The sequence below is a fragment of the Serpula lacrymans genome (assembly GCF_000218685.1).
Source record: "Serpula lacrymans var. lacrymans S7.9 unplaced genomic scaffold SERLAscaffold_23, whole genome shotgun sequence".
In the NCBI taxonomy this organism is placed as follows: Eukaryota; Fungi; Basidiomycota; class Agaricomycetes; order Boletales; family Serpulaceae; genus Serpula; species Serpula lacrymans.
The window spans coordinates 33,782-50,771 of record NW_006763312.1 but is presented as its reverse complement, the minus strand read 5'-3'; the positions used below and the strand labels follow the sequence as shown (position 1 = coordinate 50,771).

General features: G+C 42.8%; 3 protein-coding genes across 3 annotated transcripts; 2 read left to right on the top strand and 1 right to left on the bottom strand.

Moving 5' to 3' along the window:
- Positions 1 to 5,054: 5,054 nt before the first annotated feature.
- SERLADRAFT_444143 (uncharacterized protein) lies at positions 5,055 to 5,666 on the bottom strand (the record flags this gene model as incomplete). Its single annotated transcript, XM_007324792.1, has 2 exons — positions 5,055 to 5,200; positions 5,273 to 5,666. The coding sequence occupies 2 exons, from the start codon at positions 5,664 to 5,666 to the stop codon at positions 5,055 to 5,057; spliced, it is 540 nt and encodes a 179-aa protein (XP_007324854.1).
- Positions 5,667 to 8,906: 3,240 nt separating this feature from the next.
- On the top strand, positions 8,907 to 9,086 carry SERLADRAFT_353386 (uncharacterized protein; the record flags this gene model as incomplete). Its single annotated transcript, XM_007324791.1, has 1 exon — positions 8,907 to 9,086. One exon carries the CDS (start codon positions 8,907 to 8,909, stop codon positions 9,084 to 9,086), a length of 180 nt encoding a protein of 59 aa, XP_007324853.1.
- A 3,971-nt stretch (positions 9,087 to 13,057) lies between these two features.
- SERLADRAFT_481149 (uncharacterized protein) lies at positions 13,058 to 15,894 on the top strand (the record flags this gene model as incomplete). The annotated part of the gene is made up of 11 exons (XM_007324790.1): positions 13,058 to 13,342; positions 13,406 to 13,566; positions 13,626 to 13,704; positions 13,767 to 14,050; positions 14,106 to 14,390; positions 14,443 to 14,625; positions 14,677 to 14,773; positions 14,881 to 15,045; positions 15,105 to 15,124; positions 15,188 to 15,288; positions 15,344 to 15,894. The coding sequence occupies 11 exons, from the start codon at positions 13,146 to 13,148 to the stop codon at positions 15,464 to 15,466; spliced, it is 1,695 nt and encodes a 564-aa protein (XP_007324852.1).
- Positions 15,895 to 16,990: the final 1,096 nt, after the last annotated feature.

Below are 16,990 nucleotides of genomic sequence, written 5' to 3'. Positions count from 1 at the left end.
CTACTGGCTGTCACTGTGGCTTGATTTTTTACGGAAACATCACTATGGCCACTCCCTGAAAGCTGACAACTTTGTCTTTCCTGCCATTGGAGCCAATGGAGTTATTCACCCTGGTGAACACATTACACAAGATATGGTACAGAAGATGATTGACAAGGCCATTGATGGAGCTAGTATCAGCCATTCAACTGGTTGTTTTACAACTCACACTTTCTGATGTAGTGGTGCTCAATATCACTTTATGTTGACACTATTGGGCCAATAGTAGACACTGCAGCGAGTGAGGTGTTAGGGTGGTTGGGTTGTGGGTGAGCACATAAGCAACTAATTGTGTCCAGTCATAAATGTGGCACACTCATACTGCACACAATACCAGTGTGGTGCACTCATGTTTTTCACACAATTATGCCATGTAGCACTTTCTTTTTGTTCAAACTCCACTTTCTCATACTGCACTGCCTTTTTTTATTTTTAGATACAAAGTCTCTCTCGCAGTGGAGCTGATCACATGAGCTGTGCCCTATAACATCATCAGCTGTATAGTACATAAGTACAAACACTCTGTATTAGGTTTACCAAATAGATCCACAAGACTCCTTAGCAAGTCCTCCTCTTGTATACCCACAACTAATTTACTTGGTCCTATCATAAGGGGTTTATCCACTCCTCCATCCTCCTCTTAGCTTATCACTGTGTGCACCAGAGTATTCAAACTTTGGTTTTAATATTTCAAAGAGACATCTAATCTAGATAAACACAAAGACTCAGTGTGCTGGGGGAACAACTGAGTGTGTTGAAGTAAGTACCTAGATAAACATGGAGACTAACAAGTCTGATAAACTAGGTACATTTGATAAAAACCAAATAAATATCTTACCTCAGTATTCTGGGGGAATAACCGAGGTGGTTACATTGCAACAACTTGCTATATGTAAGTGAACAAAAGTAAAAGTTTTCTGATGGTGGTATATTGGGTGCACAGGCTACCCCATCCTTTTCACTTTCCTTTTACAGACTTTGTCAATGCTTGCCTCATCCTCTGCTGCCTCCAACACTCCCCCTCAAGCTACACAAAGTCCCAGTGCTGCCGCAAAATGTTTTGCTTTTGCAGAAGGTAAGGCCTTAGTAAGTGTGTCTGCAATCATATCATCTGTGGGACAGTAGACTATCTCAATCTTGCCCTGCTTGATTGCATAACGTACAAAGTGAAGTCTTATGTCAATATGTTTGGTTCTTGCATGGTATTGCTTATCTTTGACAGTGCAATTGTTGATTGATTATTGCAAAATAAAATTAGTGTCGGTACATTGTTTCCAAAGACTGTCCATAAACATCCTGATCCACAGGAGTTCCTTCATGGTGTGGGTCACCACCATGTACTTGGCCTCCGTTGTTGATAGCGCAACCAATTCCTGCTGTTTCAAGAACCAGGAGATTGTTCTGCCATCCAGCATGATGGCATATCCCAAAATTGTGTGGCAATTATTGTTGGTGCTGCCATCAGCATCACAGTATCTGGTGATGTCTGATTTCTCTGGCCCATAGGACAGCCATAATTCCCGTGTCCCGTTTAGGTATCTAATCACTCTCTTTGCAGCTTCCCAGTGCAGCTTCCCAGGGTTCTCAACATATCTTGAGAGTATGAAGACTGTGTGAGCTATGTCCAGACGAGTTGCAATAGCTGCATACATGAGGGATCCAACAACCTCTCAATATGGGACATCTTGCATATCCGCAAAATCTTCAGGCATCTTGGGACATTGGTCCTTGGTTAGGTAAGTGTTTGTGATTATCAGGATAAACAATGGTTTAGTATCCTCAAGATGGAATTGTTGCACTATGGCATCAATATATGAGCACTAGGAGAGACTTATGGTTTGGGTGGGCCGGTTTCTCTTGATCTCTATCCCCAGCATACAATGCAACTACCCAAGATTAACAAGTGTCATGTGATCAACATGGACAGCTATGATGGTGAGCTTAGTTCTTTTCTGTCTGTAAAACACAGCATGATCTGACTTGCATTGTTGTAGCCCTATTTTCTTTAGGTTCTTGCATAATGTTTGGTACCAGCGGTGTCCTGCCTTTTTCAGGCCATACTGTAACAACCAAGAGTTAGTTACTCTGGCGCACACTAAAACAAACTATAAAGGTAGTGATGAGGGAGTGGTTACCCCTTAGGTAGGACCGAGTTAGTTGTGGGTATACAACAGGAGGACTCGCTGAGAAGTCTCCTGGATCTATTGGGGTATATATACTAATACAGAGTATTTGTACTTATGTACTGTACAGTTGATAAAAGCAGTGGCTGATGATGTCAGAGGGCGTAGCCTGTGTGACCAGCTCCACTGCGTGAGAGACTTGTAGCTAAAAATAAAAATAAAAAAGGCAGCGTGGCGTGAGAAGGTGGAGTTTGAACAAAAAGGAAAGTGATGCATGGCACAGTGTGTAAAAACTACAGTAAAAGTTTAAAGAGGAGAATGAAATTTAAAGGTCCAAAAATGCGTTATCGTAACACCATACAGCATTTTATTTAGGCGAAGCACTGGCTTCTCTCATCCTGGGGTAGCATAACCTGGGGATTAACCCATAAATATCACTTCATTGTTGTCAAGTTCACCTTTTATGTAAGCAGTCTTGATGACCATTTGATGTAGTTCCCAGTTTTATTGGGCAGCTATTGTGAAGATGATGCGTAGCAAGGCTGTTTTCGTGATAGGCGCAAAGGTATCAAAATAGTCAGCCCCTTCTACTTGACTGAAATCTTGTGCAACTAACCTGGCCTTGTATTTGTCAATAGCTCCAAATGTGGTCTTTTTGACCTTGAAGACTTATCTGCTTCCGATCACATTGGCATTGTTTGGCTGTTCTACATGAGTCCAGGTTGCGCTCTGTAGGCAACAAACTATGTGATAAATAGGCACAAGGCCTCCAAAGATCGTCAGGGCATTTAATTGACAAAACAGCCCCAGAAGCAGAAGAGTCGGTTTCTAGCCGGAACTCTTTGTCTAATTCTGGAAATGCTAATATGGGCGCTGTTGTAAATGGCTGTTTAAGCTTGTCAAAAGCTTCTTGTTCTTTGGTGCCCCAGTGCCAAACGATATCCTTTTTGGTGAGATTGTTCAACGGTCTCGTGATTTTTGCGAAGTTTTCGACAAATCTTCGGTAGAAGTTGCCTAAGCCAAGGAAGGCCCTAACTCCTTTGACGCTGTGAGGAATCAAATTTTCTCATCACATTCCCATCATGTTGTGGTTAACAGACTCAATCCCTGTCACTCCTCTTGCTCTTGGACTAGAGATCACAGCCGGTATCTTATTACTTTTATCCTTTTTCTTCTTATTCTCTATTCACACTCACGTCCTATTGTACTTGCAACAAAGGAGACCTGTTGTAGACCTTTGAGAAGATATCCAAATGGCATAGCAACGATCCAGTGCTATGTCTGGGAACACTTTGGAGGGATATTGATAAGCGAAGAAGGTTGTGAGTCAGTGCCTTCTCATGGGCTTACTGATACAGCCAATCGCACACCCCTTACCAATACTTATTCTCATACGATTAGTAAATACGATAGATCAGACCATTTTCTCTTTCTTTTCCTATTGGTTAGTCAGTTGGTCAGACCACTTTCTTAATTCTTCCCTTTCTCGGTCTGACCCTTGCTGTTCACTATATAAAGAAGTACATACTCAATGTATTATTCTTTAGTTCAATATTATTTTGGATTTGCGCTTATACCGATACTCTTCAACTCTTATACCCTGCTTCACTGCCTTGCACCAAGGACTTGACCAAGCATTGAGTTTTGTTATATAGCTTCGTATTCGTTGCCTGACAGATGCAAGTAGGTTCAGGCCAATCCAAAATAGCTTAAGCTTTCTCAGGGTCCATCCTGATTCCGTTCTGGCCGTGGATATGTGTTTTTAACCGTGTACTCATTCAAGTAATGATAGTCCATAATCATATGCTTCTTACCATCCTTTTTAGGAATGAAGAACATCGGGGACGTCATAGGGCTTTTGGAAGGTCTGATGTAACCCTTCCTAAGCTGTTCATCTATGAAACTAGAAACCTCATCTCTTTCTGGAGCAGAGAGCGGTATCATGTGTCCTTTTCTCGGTTTGAAGGTGTCCTTCAAATCTATAGCATGGTCCCAAGGCTTAGCCTCTGGGAAGCGCTCTGATTCATGTTTTGAAAAGACTTTCCAGAAGTCATGGTACCCGGGAGGTACCAGCCTCTTAATCTCTTCCTCAGGTTTTACCTTGTTATTGTCATTGTCAATCTTATCTAAAGATCTGAGTTGGGCATAAACGTGACCAGCATCTATCCTTTCATCTCACTCAGTTTTACGGACACGACTTGGCTTACCCAAGTCCTCACACTCCTGAGGGCAACGTGACAATGTGACAACCCCTGTCTGCCAGTCGATTTTAGGATTGTGTTTAAATAGCCAGGTCCAGCCTAGGATTAAATTAATCTTCCCTAGTTGGGTAGTTTCTGCAATGATTTGTTCTCTGTGTCCTTGGTACTTGACAACAAAAGAACATTTGTGCGTGATGCAGCCACCCGTGTTGAGCGTACCGTCAACGTTATAGACAGGAATAGATATATCTAATTTTACAAGGGGGAGTCTAATTTGCTCCGCCCAGACTTGATCCATGAAGATGCCGTTAGTGCCTGAATCAAGCAGTGCATTGGTTGGGTGTACTATGCCCCAGACAAGAAGGAGAAGAAATATCAAAAGAAACATGTTTTTCTACTTTAAGATTTTCTATATTTTTATTTTTTATTCTACCAGAATCAAGCACCCTAGTGTTTGTCTCGCCGGGGCCACACTCCAAGGGAGATGCTGGTGCAGCTGTGGTATCATAAATATCACAGTTACAGTTTTGCATACAAGTACATACTTCTGATAACAAATTGAGAAATTTATTTTTTACAAATTGGGGAGCCACCCCCTTCTTTCTGTGATTGCTTGTGCAACACCCTGGAGCAGGGGCCACCTTGTTGTGGTTTACTTCATTGTTACGGGGAGCAAAGGCACCCAAGTGACCTAAGCTCTGAACTCTTTTCCCTGAGCTTTCATTTCAGCGACCTGCTGGTTGTAAAAGAAAGCCTGGATCTCAACGTATGAACGAACGGCCAGAGTATTGAGCCAATCGTCCATTTTTTCTGCTTCTAAGTGGCGCGCCTGGTGCCCTTGATTTTTTTTTTGTTGGGCGGCCTGCGCCCTATTTCTGCAATCTCAGGACATGTATCCTTCCTGGCCACAGTTGTAGCAGTTGCCCTTGAATCTGCGCATTTGTCCACCTTGGACCGCGCAGATATCCATAGGTGCACCCTGCCCTGGCTGCAGCCCGAACGGCTTGAACCCGTGAGAGTGATTTTGAGTTTGGTTTGATGACCCAGGGTGCCTCTGGGAAAAGTTGTTTTTAGTGGTGGACCCACCACGTTGTTGCATAGCATAGAGCTCCATGGCTCTACCAACTCGTTGTACTTCCTCAGCCGCTAGAGCCAAGTCCTTGTTTCGTGTATCCTGCAGATAGATCTGTTCTGCAATGCAGGGGTTCACATTGTGTTTCAGCAGTTCTACTGCATATTCATTGCCAAGCCCTCCTTGGATGGAGAGGGCCAGGAACCAGGTTACGTAATCATCCATCCTCATGTTTCCTTGTTTGAAGGAACAGATTTGTTGGCGAGCCCAGTCACGCTCAGCCTGTGGTTTGAAATATTTTTCAATCTCTACCTTGAGATTGTCCCAGGTAAGCCACACACCCGCGGTGTAGCACTCCTGTAATCTAACTTGGGTGTATCAACCCGCCACAGTTCCTTTTAGTTGAGATAGCACTGCAGATGCTACCTCAAAGTCGTCAGCAAATGCATCCCAATTTGCCTTGACCCAAATTTGTAGTTTGATCCAACATTCGGCAAATTGCGCTTTCTCCTTCAAAAGCGCCGGGGTCAGTGATGGCTTCGGCTTTCTTGTTGAACTTTTTCTCAACTGAGGGTGCTGCTACAGGAGACGTTCCAAGAGCAGTGGGAGCACCTGATCAGCTAAGACACCCTCCACAACAGTCTCTACAACCAAGACCTGAACACTGGCCATCTTCAGAATGGAAAGCCAAAGTAGAGTCACAGTCAGTGGGAGGACAGTCCCTCAACATACAGCCAGCTAATGTGGAAAAGGTCCGGATACAGCTAAACAGCCTGTCCATTGGATCAGCTTCTGGAAGGCATCCAACACCTCCGAGGGGTCATCCAATACCTCCGAGGAGTGATTTAACACCTTCAGGAGTGAGTGGGGCAACACACACACAAATGTGTCTACTCCCTGGAGTACCTGCACAAGTTCCTAAAAGAGCAGTTATGCCTGTTGAAGTCCTAGGAGTACGCAAAAGCAGTCGCCAGACCCGTCCTGCAGACAAAAACCGAGATTATCAAAGGACTCTAGATGAGAAACAGTCTCAAAAAGAGCAGCATGACAACTCCATGGAGAAACCTAACACTCCTGAGGTTCATGAAGAAACATCTGATACAGAGGAGACATTCTTTGCTGGAATAGCAAGTACCGGTCCATCTAACACAGACCTTCCAAGGACACTAAAGGAAGCCTTATCACGTTAGGATGGAGAATTATGGAAGTCTGCCTTGGAGGAGGAACTCCTAAGTCTCAATACTAATGCAGTATATGACACTGTTCCACTTCCAAAGGGAGTAAAACCCATCACATCAAAAACTGTGTTCCGGATCAAGTTTGATCAAAACGGAAACATTGAGAGATACAAACTCCGGATTGTTGCACGAGGTTTTACTCAAAGGGAGGGGATTGATTACCAGGAGGTTTTTGCTCCGGTTGCAAACTTAGAGTCGATCCGGTGTCATGCACCGAAGTTGATTGGTAGCATGGACAGGTGTCAATAACGAAGTGAATATTCAAAAAGACTCGCCTTTGCGCCACACAGGCACAGTGCCACGTGGAATAGTAATTAATATTGCCTTTTTCGAACTTGTGGCTGATCAGCACCACCTCTATTAGGCAATCCAGTCACACTCACCTTTGCTTTTCCATCCGGTACTTTCCGCATTTCGGCATTTCAGCAAATTTTCGCGTCGCCACTGGCTACACATTGCATTGCGCCCTCGCTTTTGTTGTTTCCCTTACTCCCCTTCCTTTGCCTAGCCCCACCATGGGCCCCTTCCTCTCCCTTTTATTTTCACCTGATGGTTGTTTCTGGATCCCCATTCTAATCCACTTTTTTGTCACCTCCACCCTCCTTCTCCTCATCTTATTTGCACCCCCACCATTTCTGATGTCACCACTTCCTATCCGCTTCTGTTGCCAATCTGTTGACTACCACGTGCCACTGCTGATATCAGCAAAGCCCCGGCGGCCGGTCCAAATAGGGCAACAGGTCCATCTTCATGACCTCAATCTGCCATCATATACTATCAAAACGTCAGTTGCTCGTCTTGCCTGGTTAGAGCGTGGGTGGGTATTTTTTGAGCTGGAGAAGGTTCATCCCCTTGCATCGCCCATGTTCATTGCCGTCCCATTCACTTGGGTACACCTATCTTTCGTCCATCATCTTCGCTACAGCTACGCCTACCACACGCTGCCTGGGACTCATTTGTTCCAAATTGGAATTACTCCACTCTCTCCCTTGTTTGACCAGGTGGTCCAATACAACCAGTCCATTGGTAAGGCCATGGACCTGTTGGATTTGGACTAGGTGGTGGACCAGTGGCTCCAGTTTTTTTGTTTTTTTAGCAGAACATTCTTTTTTAGAATGTCTAACAGACAATAAAGGAACTGTGTTGATACTGATATTGTTTTGCCTTGCCCTTTTTTTACTGCATCTTCCCATGACATCATGATTTCTTTCTCTTTCTGCTATTAGACTTTACTTTATCTTTATGGCTGTACAAACCTGTGACATTACTTACACAGCATTCATTGTTCTATCCCTTTCTTTTCCTTATTTTGATGATCTTATCATGTACTACCTGTGCAGGATTTGTCAGCGTACATTCCTTCCTTCATATTCTTTGTCATTCTTCTTGCACAGCTATACTGTGCATAGCCTATCTTTCTTTTACTATATAAACCCCTGTATTTTACCTTGTAAAAAAACAAGAAGAAATCACTTCCCACTGCTACCACTGTTATCTGCTGTCATCATCACTCGTCACTTTTGAAATCATTATCATCCCTTTTGAATAGAGTCCTTCTGAGCACTACAGTTTGTGCATCAGGAGCCTGCTATCACTGGGAACCTCGTTATGTTGTCATTCTCAAACCTACCTTATGCTACAATTAGCAAGGTAGTGCTTGTCCAAACTCATCACAAAGCCCCTATTTTTATCTTCCAACTATTCCTCCTCCTCAAAACACACACCCATACATCTCTGGGTTTGACTTTGAAGGATTGTCATACATACCACCCCACAAACAACTAGAGCACCCACTGTTCTAGGAGGCAAAGCCCATACACAAGGTCCGTGGAATCTGGGAGGATTGTGTGTTAGTTTTTTTTTGTGTGTGGTTTTCTAACAACAGTTTTCATCATTGACAACGTGGAATAGTAATTAATATTGACTTTTTTGTACTTGTGGCTAATCAGTACCCACCTCTATTAGGCAATCAAGTTGCACCTACCTTTGCTTTCTATTCGGTTCTTTTTGCATTTTGGCATTTTGGCAATATTTTGCGTTGCCACTGGCTACACATTGCACCCTCACTTTCATTGTTTCCCTTACTCCCCTTCCCTTACTTAGCTTCACCATGGGCCTTCTTCCCTTGTTTCTCTTCTGACCAGAGAGTCATTTTTGGATCCCTACCATAGTCAACCTTTTTGTCACTTCTACACTCCTTTTACTTGACCTCCTTGAGCCTCCTCCACATCTGATGTCACCTCTTTCAATCCACTTCATTGCCGATTTATCAGCAGAAGCTAATGGTCTTGACTGCAAAATGTACCCTCTTAGCAGAGACAAACACCACCATTTAGATGAATTTTTAGATGAGAACCTAAAGAGTGGATACATCCAGGTATCCAAGTCACCTTACACTTCACCATTCTTCTAAAAGAAATACAGTTCATTATGCCTAGTCCAAGACTATTGCAAACTGAATAAACTCACCACAAAGAATTGATACACCCTTCCCCTCATATCCAAACTCATTGATGAACTCAAAGACACCAATTACTTTACAAAATAGACGTGTAATGGGGATACAATAATATATGCATCAAAGATGGTGATAAACATAAAGCTGCTTTCAGACTTATCAATTCCCTTGCCAAATTCCAAACAATGATGGATCAACTACTTTGAGAATTAATCACAGATGGGCAAGTTATTGTATACCTGGATGGACAACATCATGATATTCATAGAGACTCTTGAGGAACATTGTCAAATTGTTACCCAACTTTTACATATCTTGCAACAGAACCACTTGTACCTTAAACCAGAGAAATACAAGTTTGAGAAAAAAGAGGTCAAGTACCTAGGCATGATTATCTCAAAAGATATCATTTGCATGGATCTATTAAAGGTAGCAGTGGTGGCAGAATGGCCCACACCAAAGAATAAGAGAGAACTCCAGTTATTTTTAGGGTTCTCCAAGTTCTGCCAAAGATTCATCAAAGACTATGGGAAGATTGAAAAACCACTCACCACGCTCATTGGAAAGGTTGACTGGAGTTGGAAGGTTGAACAAGTAACATCTTTTGAAACCTTGAAAAAAGTGCTCACCACCACTTCTATTCTTGCTATTCCAAACAACAATGACCCAAACTAGAATTAGATGCCTCTGAATTTGCTGTAGGAGATGTCTTATCCCAAAAATAGGACAATAAATTCAGACCCATTGCATTCCTCTCAAAAGCCCTCACTCCCGCTAAACAAAACTATGAAATCTATGACAAAGAAATGCTTGCTGTTGTGACTGCACTGGATGAATGGCAACATCACCTCATAGGATCCAAATGTCAGGTAATGAATAGGAAGCTATATAACAACAACAAATGTCTGGCCAAGTCCTTGTAAAACATCAGGAAAAACACTTTGGCCATACGAACCCTAATAGTACTATAGTTGCAAATATAGTTGTCATAGTGATCATAGCTGCAATAGAAACCCCAACATCTATTCAGGAACAATGTGCTCTTATAGTACTCTTATAGTTGGCTATAGCCTCTTATAGCACTTATAGCACTTATAGCATTTATAGCATATAGCTGACTATATGAGCTATGAGAGAGCTTGTGGCTGATTTAAAAAAATAAAAAATAATCACACACACAAGGTTTGAACTCTCAACCTGTTGGTCCATTTTTTTACTGACCAATCAATCTACAGCCACATACCACATATTTATCCACTACACCATAAAGGCTTACAAAATATACTATATATGTGTAATATATTGACCTTCCATGGACTTGTTATTTTTTTTACACATTGTCACAACTTATACTTGGATAAAGCATTGCTATAAACATGTACTATGGTCTTAACAGCTATATAGGCTATTATAGCTATAAGAGCCATTGTAATGCATTAGCTAGCTATATAATATTATACTGGTGCTATGTGTGCTCAAACTCATAGTATTATGAGAGCTATAATAGCATAAATAGTATTACCTTTGCTATATAGCCAAAGTGTTTTTCCTGATGAAGGTGGTGGATTATTGAGGTTGAAGAGTATTGATATATAAGCTAATCCAAGCTAATATTGAACTAAGGAATAATACATCAAGTATCTACTCCTTATATAGTGAATAGTAAGTGTCAGATTAAAGAGAAAGAATAAGAAAGTGGTCTGACCAAACAACTAGCCAATAGTAAAAAAGAGAAGAAATGGTGTGATCTATCATAATTACTAATAATGTGAGAAAGATCTTTAGTAAGGGATGTACAATTGACTGGATCAGTGACCCCATGAGAAGGTGCTGAGTCACAGTCTGTATTGCTGATTAATCTCTCACCAAAGTATTCCCAAGCATAGCTCTTGATTGGAGTTATGCCATTGGGATATCTTTTTGGGGATGGGAGAAGAGTTTCCTACGTTGTAAGTATGATAGAATATGAGTGTGAAAGGAAAATAAAACAAAGAAAGATAGAAGTAGAAGAGTACCATATAGCAAGAGGAGTGACAAGGAAGGAATTGGATAACCATAACGTGGTGAGAATGCAATGGAGAAATTGATTCCTTACACCAAACACGTGTTCACCATTTTCTCAGACCACCAGAACCTCCTCTTCCGTCAACCTCAGAAACTCAATTGTTGTCAAGCTCAATAGTCCTCTCAACTTGCAGACTACAACTTTAAGATAGAATATATCAAAGGAGAGAAATTGATTCCTTACATTAGCCCCCTTTTTATAAGACTTGTGTCCTTATGAGTCCAGAATGTGGCATTTTGGAATTTGTTGGTGATTCAATCAAAAAGCATTGGGGGTTTAAAAATGGTGGTATAATTTTCATAGGGGCAAAATTGAAGTGAAGTGATGATAATACAAGGGGCAGCAGGCTGTGAATTATGGAACTTAGTGAGTAGATCGGAAATGTGTTTAGAATGGTGTCTGGTTCCCACGTGCGTTCAGAGACCGGGTAACCCAGTGAATAAAATAGTCAAGTTTGGAACCTCATAATTTTGTTGGTCTAGAGGCAATGATATTTTTGACTTCATATTTGTCAACTCCTTCTATGATTTCCGGAGGCGGTCTCGAAGATACAGATTCATTGGGGAATTCAGGAACATGTTATGGTGACAAATGGCTTCATTGAATACTGGGTGAATGGACTTCCAACTTTTTGAGATGTCAAGTTGATAGGCAGAAGGTCCTATCTTTTGAGTGATTTTGAAAGGACCAAAGTGTTTGTCATCCAATTATTGATCTATCCATTGTGATGATGTTACCTTCAAACCAGACTTTGTCGCCTGTTTGATATTCTCGAAGTGGGGACCTTTTACAGTCATAGTAACATTTCAGATTGTTGTTTGCTAAGAGGAGAGAGGATTTTGTGAGGTCATGAAGTTGTTTCATTTGTTCTCCAAACTCAGTGGCTGATGTGGATTGAGGGGATGATGAAATAGTGGTGTTTGTTCATGGGTGTAAGCCATAGTTTAAAAAAAAGGTGTCTGGTTCATTGTGGTATGGAGATGATTATTGTAAGTGAATTCGGAAATGGAAAGCCAACCTGCCCAATTATCTTGCCAGTGATTCACAAAGATGTGAAGGTAGTGCTCATGGTCTTGATTGATCTGTTTGGACTGTCCATCAGTCTGAGGGTGATAACCTTAGAAAGGGCTGGCTTTATCCCCATCAACTCATAGAAGGCTTTGGTAAATTATGACATGAACTGTGGGCCTTGATTGGAGATGATCTTTTTGGGAATTCTGTGGAGTCGGATCACACTATCTTTGAGCTGACAGGTGTAACCGGCAGAGTCAAGAGTGACAAAAGTGGGGACAAAATGTGCCATTTTGCTAAATCAGTTGACAAAGACTTGAACAGCGGTGTATCCCTTAGACTCCAGTAGTGCACCTATTCATGCAGGTAGGCTTGGGGTGGAGCAGTAAGACAGAACACAAAGACACTATAACTCAACTTGCAAGCCCGAGATTTGCTGCTTGAGAGAATGAACACCAATCATATTCCGTGCATGCCGGGCAGGTCAATATTCTACACGAGATGAGATGGTTAAACCTGACAATTTGACAAGAGGTAGTTCTAGGCATGTTTGATTACGTTTTGCTGTATCCTCGGTTTTTATAAATATTTTGTAAATGCTAACCGCTCAAATAAATAAATAATTCGATGGCCCCAGCTTCCCGGGTTTTTGCAGTGATCGTGCGATCTGAATGATGTATAGGTCTAAGTAAAAGGTACTTCGGCGCCCGGACTTTTAATAATTGCGTCGAGGGTGTCGTGCCGCAGTTGGGAAGCTCATTACGGTACTAGGTTTTCTGACCGTACTTTCCCAAATTTATCAAATATGCATAGTTCGTTCAAAAAGGAAGGCTCGCGGCACAGCATCAGCATGGTCAAAAGCTATAAATTCGGGCACCAGCAGTAGAAGCCGTGGTATACGGTATATCATCTAAACGACACCCATCTTGTAACAAGCCATGTCGAACGCCTTTCGAATGCTAGAGTATGCTTCAGCCATCCTTATCGTTTCTTTGTCTAGTTGTTTATATCTAGGACGCCGTTTGAGACAACGACTTTATGTTGAAACTACAGGTGCCAGCGACGTTCCTTACTTAGGGCAAGAACGTCCCGAGCACGAGAAACTGCATGGCACAGCCATAATATGTGGAGGGAGGTGACTATCACTTTTGAGTGCTGTTTAAAGTATTACTGAGAAAACAACTGACAACGCTTCTAGCATTGCAGGGCTTTTGTCTGCTCGTATATGCCACAATCACTTCAAGCGCGTGGTGATTATCGAACCTGAGCCATGGTTGGCTAGCGAACAGGCACAGATGGTTGAAGGTTGGAAGCAGCAGCATAAGCGTTCTCGGATCGTGCAGTATCATTCAGTTCAAGGTGTTTAATCCTGTGTTTGTTAGGCGCTGCATCCTCTGACATAACACATGTTGCACTAGCCCAACAAGCCCTAAATTTGAAAGCATACAGAGCCATGTTCCCTCATTTCGACGAACAAGCCAAGGCATCAGGGATTCGGTGGGTTGCTGCTTGACTTCTTCGTTTACGATGGACGATATTCATATCTCTACGTGCTACAGTATCGCTGCTTCTGATCTTAAGATGTGTATTTCTGGTCGTTTCCCAGGAGTCCCGTATGACGAGTATCCAGATGGTTTACCGGAGACTTGCTTCACTAGCCGTCAAGGTCTCGAAACTCTAATTCGACGATTAGTTAAAGATACGACCAAGTACCCTAATATCGACTACATCGTAGGATCAGTCTCCGAATATCATCCTGCTGCGGGAAACTCTACGGTGCTTGGCGGGATCACGGTACGCAATGAACACGGAGAAACTGATATCCGTGCGGACCTAGTCATAGGTTTGATAATTTTCAGCCCTGTTCTTGTGTCTTCTACTCATTGAATGGCTTTCAGACTGTACTGGTGTATTTCGCGCAGGGGTCAAAATGTTAAAGCATGCCGGATATGGCTTTGCTGATGTGTATCCGAAGGGAAAACTTTCCCTTGACGATATCAAGCTTTCGTATGACCCAAAGATGTTCTACTCGACGTTAGAGCTTACTATCCCACCTGATCTGGCAAAGCGATTGCCTATACCTGGTGGAATGGATGATCATCCAGCTATTGCAATGTGCTTGAGTAATGCTCGGAAGGATCGTAAGACCCTATATTTGATTGGCATCGATGGCCCATATCGCAGTACGTTATATTTCTTTCGTTATGCCCGAAGGGTGCTATCAAAGCTCCATAGTTCACATCAGCTCGGGTGCTTGGGATATAGCAGATCTGCCAAAGACAATCGATGGTGTAAAGAAATTTGCTAGCTCAATGATTATGGATGTACCGCTTCCCAGCTGGCTTTTCCAGCTGCTTGACATGTTGGGAGAGGATCCTCAAGTGCATGAAACAATGACCGTTAGTTATATCCGCGTTCGTAAGTGGCGTGCATGCTACCTAACAATATACTTTATTGACTATGCATTAGCGCCTTCTTGCTATTACCGTTTTCACCAGGCCGCGAAATTGCCTTCAAATTGGGTTGCGTTAGGGGACAGCGTCATGAACATTAATCCTATATTCGGGTATGTTTTTCCTTTCCAGAACCATGGGCACGTTCTTTGTTTCGTCCCTCTTGCTGCTCTTGTCAGAGTTCATTTGGGTATCGTAAGCTCACACACACCTTCTCTAGCACTGGTTTGGCCAAGGCCATCTACGGTTTGATTTGTTTGAGCCAGATTCTAAGGACAGTTCCTCCTGGGTCATCATCGACTTTGAACGCACAGTCAACTACACTGCCAGCTGATTTCTCGACCAATTTTTTCAATATCCAGAAAGCCAAGATTGAGAACTTCTGGTGGGGTTGATTTCTTGCCATCTCAACGTTGTATTGATATTTCCGTTTGGTTAACATAGGACATCCACGAAAAATGCGGGTATGTATAGCATTTATTGCCTTTGACTTCGACGGTTTATCAACTACGATATCCTTCCACTAGATTATGCTCAGCCTACCACGGTGCCTGTCCGCGGGGAAAGCCTGAAGAAGGGTGCGTGGATGCGGTGGTACATGCGTAGACTTCGAATCGTATCACTCACAGTAAGTCGCTGTTGGCATGACATCACTTTATGGCGATAAATCATCGAATTCACAGGACAAAGCAACTAGCTCCAAATTTTGGCACATCCTTAACTACTTATCACCGGGAATAGATGCACTCCATCCCCGATTTGTATTTAAGGTATTGTGGAGCTATGTCAAGACTCCTGAAATCTGAAACTGTCGGTTTCTGGTGTTTCACTATGTAACTCCGACCAGTTGAGAATCAACTGATGGAGCAACCGCTTTTTGGATGATTGTAACGTGCTATTCAGGTGATTTTCTGGATCAGTTGATAATCACTCGTTGATTAGGTGGTGAAATTGGGTGATAAGCAACCCAAATTATGGCCGTTCACTTGGTTTGTATAACAAAATTTTTGATAGTTACTGGCGATTCGCCAAAACCTTTCCTAAACCATTAGCCTCTATAAATATCATTTCAGTGTTAGTTAGGCTATGTTCGGTAGCGTCATTTTGCAGATGTCATGGCATTAGAACATTGTCGTGCTGGGTGGCTTGATAATGCTGAGTTGTAACTTTATTGTGCCAGGTGGCTTAACGATGCCGAATGCCGAACAGGCTGATCATAGGGTGATACAGAATTGGGCGTCTTTGAAGGTAGAACACCTGTATTGATACCATCAATTTACCCACCAAACAACCCTATCGATGGCACGAAGGCCAGCCAGCAGCAGGCTTTCCAAGCCCCCACAATGGTACCCTCTATGGTCATTGAAAATGACAAGCATCAACGACACAAGTAATCAAACAACTACAAAGAAGAAAAAGGGGCCAAAGGCCATATGGACTGGAGCAGATTTGAAGAAACTCATGGATATTGCTGTAGAGCATCGAGGGCTTCTTGGAGAGGGGGGGAATTTTAAACCCCAGTTCTACACTGTTGGAATAGGCGTATCCGGGATAAGCTTGTGCGGGGGTAGCTGTGGTAGGGGGTGCTACTGCGACAGGCGCTGGAGCCATGGCCCGTACTGACAAGCCTGTTACCTCAAGAAGGAGCTTACTTGTGCCGGAGACTTGTTAGATACGCCTGGGCTCAGTTTTAGCGTTGAAGCGGGCTTGAAGATCACAAATGCGAACCAACATGTCTGGGATACGCTTCTCAAGGTAAGTAGCATCTAATTTCCTATTCCCACACATGAACTCACCATTTCCAGAGTAAAAACAAAGAGACGACAAAGGCAATTATCATCCATTTAGCTGCAGATGGATGTAAATGGTATGATAAGATTGCAGGAATTTTACCCAGCCAGGTGAAAGGAACTCAAGTGTTTCGAGCCTCACAAGCACAGTCTAATAAGGCACCCACCACATTACTGAGGAAGGAGGCTACAGTTTTGGATGGAGAGATAGAAAACAATGACAACAACAATGACAAGGAGGAGGAGGAGGAGGATCATGGCGGCAAGGGCATGGCTGTGGATGGGCGGAAGAGTGCCAGCAATTCTGGTACCTACCTGGATACAAGTAGTGCCCAATCCAAACCTATCAGCACGTCTATGAGTGTTACATTGTCTGGGAAACAAAAATACTCAGCCGTCAAATCCATCTCTGTAGTCTCAGCCACTCCCAGCAAAACCCCGTGCTCATCAGATGCTGCTGCCATTAATGGCTTGAAAGAACAAGTCCAGCGGATGGTGGACAATCAGGGCAAGCATGATGAAAAACGTTACAAGTACAAA